The sequence below is a fragment of the Cucurbita moschata genome, unplaced genomic scaffold, assembly GCF_002738365.1.
Source record: "Cucurbita moschata cultivar Rifu unplaced genomic scaffold, Cmos_1.0 Cmo_Scf00073, whole genome shotgun sequence".
NCBI classification, from domain to species: Eukaryota; Viridiplantae; Streptophyta; class Magnoliopsida; order Cucurbitales; family Cucurbitaceae; genus Cucurbita; species Cucurbita moschata.
The window spans coordinates 691112-700241 of NW_019268589.1; the positions used below are offsets into that span (position 1 = coordinate 691112).

Below are 9130 nucleotides of genomic sequence, written 5' to 3' on the forward strand. Positions count from 1 at the left end.
TTATCTTTTATGAGTGAGATGCTGAGTCGGCTCCTACATTGCTAGCTATGTCTTGTTTGGTCTCTTAACACGGTGGAGGTTCCGTAACGCATCATGAGCACTAGGTTAAGGACCAGTTGAGCTATTCAAACAAACTGCCCTACCTTACTACAACATAGGGACAAAAGGGAGAAGGTTGTAAAGGTGCCCTCGTTGTCCACACCTCTAGTTAGATGAATAGAGGACCAACCCGAATTTTCATGAGTTGACAGGTTCTAGAGTGCCTGTCAAAGACTCCCACACATATCCAGGATATCATCATTACCTGAACCTCACATCTCTACACAGTGGAACGTGTAACCCACCTATAGTCTCATTCAACTACATTTACATCTAAAAAGAGTTTACGATCACGTGGGAACAAAAATAAAATTTTATTCATGAAGAGATGAGCAAGTTTCACCTCACGTTCTTGTCATTTGGTCATTTATCAAAATGTAAATTTAAATTGTCATTTATCAAAATGTTCGAAAATGTGTAATAAATCGTTCTATTTTATCTAATATCCTTAAATATCTTATCATATACAAGTCTAAACCATGAACAATCCTGGGGGCACCCACCAGCTCTTTCAGTAACTCAGATGTTTGGCTGTTATAGTAATTTGTTAGCTGTTTGATGCTACAAATAAAGAATGCCTAAGGCGATCCTTTACAAAAAAAAAAAAAAAAAAAAAAAAAAGAGAGAGAGAAGTTAATCATACGGTGAAGCTTTTAATGGAATGAGCTGAAGAAAAAAAAATTGCCCCATCCCTTCTCTTCCCACTGCTCCCCCACTTCTCCCCCACTTCTCACCCTCACTCTCTTTCAGTTACCATCGCTATATCACACACACATCTCCACCAACCATGTCAAGTTGAGGAGAACCAAAACATAAACATATCTCAATCAATAAAAAACTAGCTTTGGATCAATCAATCAATCCTCCTTCCACCTGTTAACATATCTCAGATACGCAGTAGCCGGATTTTCCCTAGGAGGAGCACGAACGCGTGTGGATCGTCGTAGCACTGCCTCCTCCGCTGCAATTTGGTTAGTTATATCCTTCGATCTCTTGTTGAGTTCAACGCTGCCAATACAAATTTGAAAATCGAGAGGGGTATCAGATCGAAGTAACATCAGTCATGTATTCTAACTTCAGTGATTTACGAGAGAACCAAGTGGATTGTAATGTTTTGTCCGACTGAAACACGTGTTCTCCGTTCATATGGACACAAGACTTACAAGCAAGCACACCACAATAACAGAATACATCTCGTTAGATTGCTGCCTATATGCTTGCCCATCTCAAGCACACCATGATGATACGTAAGGGGCAAATGTATTATAAATCTCAGGCTATTAATGGCTAACTTACCAAATTCTTCTATAAGATTTTTCGAGATGCTTGCCGAGTTCTCTCTCTCTCTCCCCCTTGCAATTCAGTGAGCCCATAAATGCATCAAGCTGCATCGAAAAGTCGAGTGGAGAACAGAACATCAAATGAAGCAGTCATAGTCATAGGTAAGCCCCTAGTATTAGAAGAATGAGTTACAGTACAAAGCTCTGATGATACCTCTTCTATGTTACTGTAATATCCCCACTCCTTGGAGTCTGAGCTCTCTACAAAAATCCTTCCATCACGACGGAACCACCAATACCTGTTATGATTTCTGTCTTTACCCAAGGGATTCGTTTTTATCGAGCGTTTCTCCAACTCTCGCTCATAATATTCCCTCTGTTTTCACAATAAGAGCACATGTTTAGGGAGCTTGTGTTAACATGCACATAATCAAAAACATAAATTCTCACACCACTGAAACGAACCCTCTCTTTTATGGTATTCTTATCAAGAACTTCCATCCTATGATCCTTTGCTTCCTTCTTTGGTGAATTTGTAGAAGTAGAAACTGTTACATCACTATTCCGCTTCTTGGCCATTTTCTTCAAATAAGCAATAGGATGATCATCCTCACTAAAAAAGGTAAAATAAAATAAGAAATAGAACGGTCGAGTACTTGAATATCTCGTCATTTTAACATGAAACAGATGGAGAAAGTCGAACCTTTTTACAGGGGAAAGACCATTTTGAGTTGATATAACCACCCCATTCCTATTTTTTGATGAATCTTTACTCCGTCTTCCAGGATCAGATTTGGATATTTCGCTCTTTTCGGGATCTGTAAGATGCCCATTTACATGTCCATTGGACATAGGCTCAGATTTCAAGCGTTCTTTCTCTTCTCTTCTCTTTCGGCCTTCTTCCAAGGCTTCCCCTCTTCTGGTAGCTCCAAGTGCCTGCCTCTGTTCAATAATTTCATCTAACTTTTCCCTGAATATATTTGATTCCAGGGAATGATTAACCAGCTCGCATAAGATTCCCAGTTTGACGTGAGTATCCAAAAGGCCATAGTGACCTCGTTTAATAGTTGCAGTGTTGGCACATAATTTAGGATTCTCAATCATTTCTAGGAAGTCACAGAGGTACTCTGTCCAGTTAACTAATGTAATCTGTTTTTTTAAAAAAGAAAAGTTGCAAATAAAAAAAATGTATGTCAGTTTTTTTTTCTCGGCGAAAAAAGCAAAAAGTTCAGAAAGTTCAAAAATAAATAGACAATGTGATGAACTGACCTTCATCTTCCGCTTTTTTCCTTCAACAAGTGAGGAATATTCTCCATTATCCTTTAAAAGCAAACGGAAATATGCTGAATGTGCTTCCACAAGGAGAGGTACATTACTTTCTTTGTGATAGATAGCACGCTCAAAATCATCAAGAGAAAATGGCCACAAGTTCAAAAGTCGACTGAAAGACGAGCAAACATCCCAAACCATCAAAAGATCTCCGACGCAGTTCATTGGAACTTTGAATTCCCTGGAAGGAGAAGGTCGTTCTGAGAAAACTGGATCATCCGCACCAGGCTGCACTAAGAGATCATCAATTGGATATTTGATATCTTCATCAAGACCTTCTGCTGATTCAAAAAAGCAAATATGGTGAATTCAAAATTCGTAACACCGAAAGCGACAAAACCATTGGAAGAGTAAAAGCCGAGTAAGAATAAAAGACAAGGCTATACATCGCAAGGACTTTTCTTGCTAAGACTTGAGATTAAGTAGAAAACATACCTTTCTTTGCACCATTTTCTGCCGTTGAGCCATTCGTCTTGTCCCTCCTTTTACATTTTCCAGGATTACTTGCTTCCTGTAAATGAAAAATATGAGAAATAGCAACAGGAGAATACCATTGGAAATGCAAGACATCACTGCGGTAGATTCGACCACGAAAAACTTTATAAACTTCAAATTCAAACTTCAAAAATTACCATGTCATTCGATTTTCTCTTTTTATTGCAAACTAAAAGCCCATCACGGAAAAAGGCTTTGCTTCTTAATTCTTGGGGAAGATCAGTTGAAATTCCATGATTTTGTGCTAGTTTGTCATGAAGTACCCAAGGAGCACTGCGATATGTAGATTCCCGAATGAACGACTTCAAAAACCTTCTGCTCAAAGGAGGCTTTTTCTGTACTAAATCCTCTACGCTCAATAATGCCGTTTCTGTTACTTTCTTATTTTTGTCAAGCCAAACTACCTCATATTGTAATTCCTCAGCATCATTCTCAAGCACTTTGACAATTTTGCATGGATAAATCTGATCTTCCCTCCTTCCATACAATTCTGTACCAACAAACAGAAACTCCTGTAACTTCACGGCAATTGTGTCTGCAAGATCTTTCAGAGACAACATGCCTGCAAATGAAGTATCAGAGTAAGACTCCATCATTCATGGCAAACAGAAACAAGCATTATATCAAATCAGATACTGAATCAAAACGCCCTTACAACTTGAAACTAATCAGCAGATAATCAATCACCAATCGGCATAATGTAAATTTCCCAAAACCAAGTTCCTGGTTATTATACAATAAAAGTATTGAATAATTCACCATCTTTTCACATTTGTTCCACCGTTCTAACTTGGGATCAAACAATGTATTAAAAGGCTAAAGGTGGCCTTCGGACTTTTCCTCTTGAAGAGGCGGCACTTCGAGGTAGTATGAGGCACAAGTCATGAATTTAACTACAAGCATTTTATAAATCCTAAATTAGGATGATTAAGTATCGCTAAACATGCAATAGTCATATGAAAATATAAAAGAAATCACCTCCCGTCAATTGCCACTTAAATAAAAATTCTAAAAGGATATTTTAACATCACTACTATCACTATTAGTAGGATTGATTTATACTAAAAATAATAATCTTCAATGCTTTTGAAGTTGCAATAGTAAAAACAATAATAGTTCAAGTTGTCACAACTCAACCTTTATTTTTTGAGAATGAGGCAAGATAATATTATTTTTTTAAACATTACACGAGACGTAGAAACTTTAAGCCTCAGTACGGCTTCACAAGGGCTCAAGCCTCTTCTATGAAAGGCATGAACCTCTTACGGTTCAAAGAAGCTGTAAGTCTTGACACTAAGAAGTTAAGAGTCTTGCCTTGAAGCAAGCTTCAAGGCTTAAGTCTGAATAGCATTTTAAAACATCGGATTCAAGTAATCAAGTTTTTAGTAAACAAGAGGAAATATCACTTTAGAACCTGTACTTCCCATATCCTCTTTCTTGTCATCACATTACAGTCCATCCTATCCATAGGTCCCTTATACTTAATACCAAAGAAGCACAGAGCTACCCTACGCTAACATAAAAGATGAGAGATAACCAACGCCACCTATCCATTACCTAATAAAGTTCAAAAATTAACTTGAAATTTGAATCAAACATAAGTGCTTTTCTTTGTATAATATTCACTTTAGGTTTCGTTTTAAAGCAAGCTTTTTTATTACCTTGACTCTCTAATGGGCATAAGACTTTTTAATCTAGAGAATGGTCTACTATTTAAATTTATCTTTTAAATGTGTCCTAGATGTGTCCCTAACACATCCTTAGCATGTCTTGAACGAGTAGCCAACATGTTGGAAATAAAAATAATAAAATAATCAGAAACTTCTTTCATGCATTGAACACATGTTGTGTGCATATTGGAGCATGTCTATCTCCAACACATGGACACATGTCCTACACTGACACTTCGCAAAAAGAGAAGGTGGAGGTATGTGGTTCTCTTTATACCTACTCTGACAAGAGCTCATTACACGACCATCTCCTCCTCCACCCCATCCTCTCTCCCCCCTTTTTTGACACTATTCTTAATCCCCACGTCTCCAATTTAATAGATACCCTAATCTTTATGATGTAGCGAATCTCAACTAACAGAACTTTTCATAAATGTTTTAATTGTAGTCTCTTTTATCAGTTTTTTTTTTTTTTTTTTTTTTTTTTTTTTTTTTTTTTTTTTTTTTTTTTTTATGACAAACATGAAAATTTATTACTAAAGAGAAGCAAACAAATTGGAGATGAAATATCCTCATCACCCCAAACCAGAAAGTCTCCCAAATGGCAGAAATTTGAACTAGCTCGTAATTACAAAGGGTGTAGTGAGATTACACCATGTAGTAGCAAAGAATCTAACACGATAGTCGGATTTATATCCTTTTTCCACGTTTCATTTATTTTCCTTTCTATGAGAAATGTCTATTATTTGAAATTTAAAAAAGTGAAAAAAGAAGACACTTCTTTCAACATGTTCAGAGTGTTCCCATGTCTGGGGGTGTTTAATACCGGAAATGGAGCCTCCTCACAGAAAAACCTGGAATCAAGAACTCAACCAATGGAACAATTCACCACTAAAAAGAGTAAACCGCTAATGACACTATAAGTTTACCCATGTTTCATGTTTGAATTATACACTGAATAATAATACCAACAAATTTTTACTTCAAATGTTCCTCCAAGGTATTCACAATGATTTTGAAACATTTTTTCAAAAGAACTCCAAGAAAATTCCCCTCTTTTGTCTTCCATTTTTTGTGCCAATAGAAAGAAAGTCAACGATCTTTTTGTTAGATATCATAAAAAAAATGATAGGGTGTTGGATTCATCAAACAGCTTAACTTGCAACCTATATTTTATCACTAACAACCTGTCCGAGGCATCATCATTTATACCCCTGACACCCCCCCCCCCCCCCCCCCCCCCCCCCCGCCCAACACTCCAAAAAGGAAAAAGAAGAATGTGAAAGAAACTTTTCAACAGACTGCCAAATTTTAAAACAGAAAAGGGATCAAAGGACGCTAGTGGGTGCAGAAGGAACCAAGAAGCCTTGAATCATCTTATTCTAATAATCAAATCAGCTCAAGAATAACAAGTGATCTCTTTTTGGTATGCTAGTTCCCCAAAGAATTCTATAATTATACCCCTTTGGCCCTTTCTAATTATATAGTTTGATGAATTTGGAGGACAGCTTATCTTCCCTTCTTTTAGTATTCTCACTCCTCCATCAGAATTTTTTTTTTTTTTTTTTCATATATTGAAAATATTAAAGAAAATAAGGACAATAAGAGAAAAATATGTCAATACATTATCCAAAAGAAAGATGATAGCACATGATTAATGTTTGATGGGGCATTGAGAGATTTTAGGACCAGACTCCAGAGGTGAGCATATGATTAAGATAACAATTCACGGAGAGGAAACACTACAGGAATTTGGTGTTGGCTAAAGATGGGATGAAAATAGACGGAAGTTCTATGGCCAATGCCATTCAATTTGAAATGAAATGATCCTGATAGAGAGAAGAGAAAAATGGATGATGAGAAAGTCACCTACATTCTACCCGAAAAGATCAAGGTGATACAAAAAAATTCTTCCAATTGACACTAACCAAACAACAATCATAATCTCAAGAATTCATAGAAAAAGCTCCATAGAGAACCCTTGAATTAAATGGTATCTCAAATACCCCCCCGTCTCTATAAGAATACCAAAAAATCTAGAAACATCCTCCACAAAAGGCCATTGACTGCACGTTCCCACAACACCTATGCTTTTTGCTTGAACTGGTGACTACTGAAGTGCTCACGACCAAGCACAATAGTATGGGGGAACACCCTACAAATACTATACTGCCAATTGGTGTTCGTCCTTCTAAATGATGTGGCAATGAATAATGGGTAACAATGGCAGCCATTGTTAGGGTTTCTCGAGCCCTTTTTATAGGTCTGCCTTTGGTGAGAAAATTAAAGTGAAAAAAGTAAAAGGGGGGAACAAAGGAAAGTACCAGACACTAGATAAAAGGAGAAAGATATGGGAGAGACCTGTGCCAGGTTAAACGCTGAAGTCTAATTGATGAATCGGATGGAGCAAGAATACAAGAACAAAAGAACAAGCAAAGAGGAAGAAGAACAAGAGCACATTGATTCTAATAACAATCATGCTTATTTAGTTAAGGTTTAAAACAGAAGCCCGTATCTGTGTTACAAATCATGCATTAGATATAGTTGAGGACATGATAACACGAATGATACTAATTTTCTTTCAATTCAGCTTATAAACTTCTAAATAGAGATTGAGGTTGAAGAAAAGAAAGTAAAAGTGAAAAAAGTAAAAACTTGCGTATTATTGCCTACTCTTGAATCCTGAAACATAAAAGAACTCATAAAGGCTAATTTCAAGGCAATAGGTCTATGTTCTCAATTTGCAAATATTTAACCATCCTATCATCAAGCTAAACAAAATAAACACATGCACAAATACAATTCTTGAGTAAAGCAAGTTAGTTCTCACTGTATTGGATAATCTGTAGAGCAGGGACGATAAGATCTTTTGGGAACTGCTGAACCTTCTCTGCAGCACATTTTTCAGACACCAGAGCCTCCTCGTATGTCAAATTACTTTTTCCAGTGAACTTACACATCCAAACTCTTCGACGGTATAAATTTATCCTACTCAGATACTCACTGATGCATATTAAGGAATAAAAAAAAAACAAAAATTTCGTTATCCCAAAACGAAACAGATTTTAGAAAATTAACATTCCTAAATTCCACATTATAACCAACAACAACAATAGATAATGAGCAGAATGGATAAAAGGATACCTGTAATCACGGAATACCTCCTTAGTGAACCGAACTTGATATACAAGCTCATAGTTCTCCAAATCTTTGGGCGAATCAGCCAAGGGAAACGGCTTTCTTTTCAACAGGGGCATAACTATTACTTGGCCACTAAATTATGTATCACGAGTTATCTACCTGTAAGACATACAGGTTTAATAACTGATTAATCTTAGTTATGGACGTTAGATCTTCCCCAAATCGTAAAAATCCACAAATAACAGAGGAAATCAAGAACCTAATTGGACCTTTACCTGTCTAATAGAATCAAAATTTTCCATTAACAACAAAAGAAATATGCAGTTTAAACTAAAAATTTGAACGTCCTTCTGTCTTCCTCTCGTCCAAGCAATCAAGCACAAGGAAAAATGACAAGAACAAAACAACTTAAACATGGATAATGCACATAAAAGTTAAGAAACCCAAGAAATTAACGTTAAGATAGAAAACAATTTCCCAAAATTGTTTGGGAAATTAACGTTAAAGAAACCCAGGAAGTAGTTATAAAGAAGTAGATGCAATTCAGTAATCAAACATTAGGAAAACCAGGTATGACCCAGTTCATCTAAAACTAAGAGGAAGCAGGCGGTGAAGAAGAACCAGGTAAGGGCAAACAGAAACCCTAGAGCAGATGAATTGGAGCCATGAAAGGGGGAAAACCAAGAAAGAAAGAAACGAAGAGAATGAGAATGATGAAATATGGAGCAGAGGAGGAGTAAGGCGGGAATAGAATGGGCATTGAGCGTAAATGGCGGAATCCGATGAAGGGAGGAGGCGAATGAAATTGAGAGAAGTGCATGGAAATTGGAAAACGTGAAAGTGAGGAGGAAATCGGTGAGGTAGTTGGGGGAAGAAGGAGCATTGGGAGGGAAGAATGGTATGATAAAATGCAAGAAGGAGAAGGGAAAAGGGGAGAATCTTACAGTGGTACAGAGAGGAGTAATGGCGGAGGAATGCGGATGCCACTGGAGCCCTGGAAGAAGAGCGACAGACGGAGTAGAGAAATAAAGAGAGAAGAGCTTATAGAGAAGGCGAGAGGAGAGGGCGGTTCTCACATTTGTATTTTTTTTGTCTTTTTTTTTTTTTTTCCTTTAT

General features: G+C 36.9%; 1 protein-coding gene across 2 annotated transcripts; it reads right to left on the bottom strand.

Moving 5' to 3' along the window:
* Window positions 1-517: 517 nt before the first annotated feature.
* Window positions 518-9083, bottom strand: LOC111438356 (DDT domain-containing protein DDB_G0282237). 2 transcript variants are annotated; one of them, XM_023076262.1, is made up of 11 exons: window positions 8959-9083; window positions 8018-8173; window positions 7704-7876; window positions 3341-3765; window positions 3144-3219; window positions 2649-2986; window positions 2083-2528; window positions 1845-1992; window positions 1594-1755; window positions 1396-1484; window positions 518-1107 (listed from the first exon to the last, which is right to left on the bottom strand). In XM_023076262.1, exons 2-11 carry the CDS (start codon window positions 8128-8130, stop codon window positions 957-959), a joined length of 2121 nt encoding a protein of 706 aa, XP_022932030.1. In that variant the 5' UTR covers window positions 8131-8173; window positions 8959-9083; the 3' UTR covers window positions 518-956. The 2 variants fall into 2 exon arrangements, with proteins under 2 accessions (XP_022932030.1, XP_022932029.1); XM_023076261.1 differs by having other exon boundaries at window positions 2649-2989.
* Window positions 9084-9130: the final 47 nt, after the last annotated feature.

Excerpts from the sequence above, each read along its gene's own strand:
- LOC111438356 (XM_023076261.1), bottom strand. The coding sequence starts at position 8,130 with ATGCCCCTGTTGAAAAGAAAGCCGTTTCCCTTGGCTGATTCGCCCAAA. Across the intron at positions 2,529-2,648 it reads GAAAAAAGCGGAAGATGAAG|ATTACATTAGTTAACTGGAC; the intron begins GTCAGTTCATCA and ends TTAAAAAAACAG. Across the intron at positions 1,756-1,844 it reads AGAATACCATAAAAGAGAGG|AGGGAATATTATGAGCGAGA; the intron begins GTTCGTTTCAGT and ends TTGTGAAAACAG.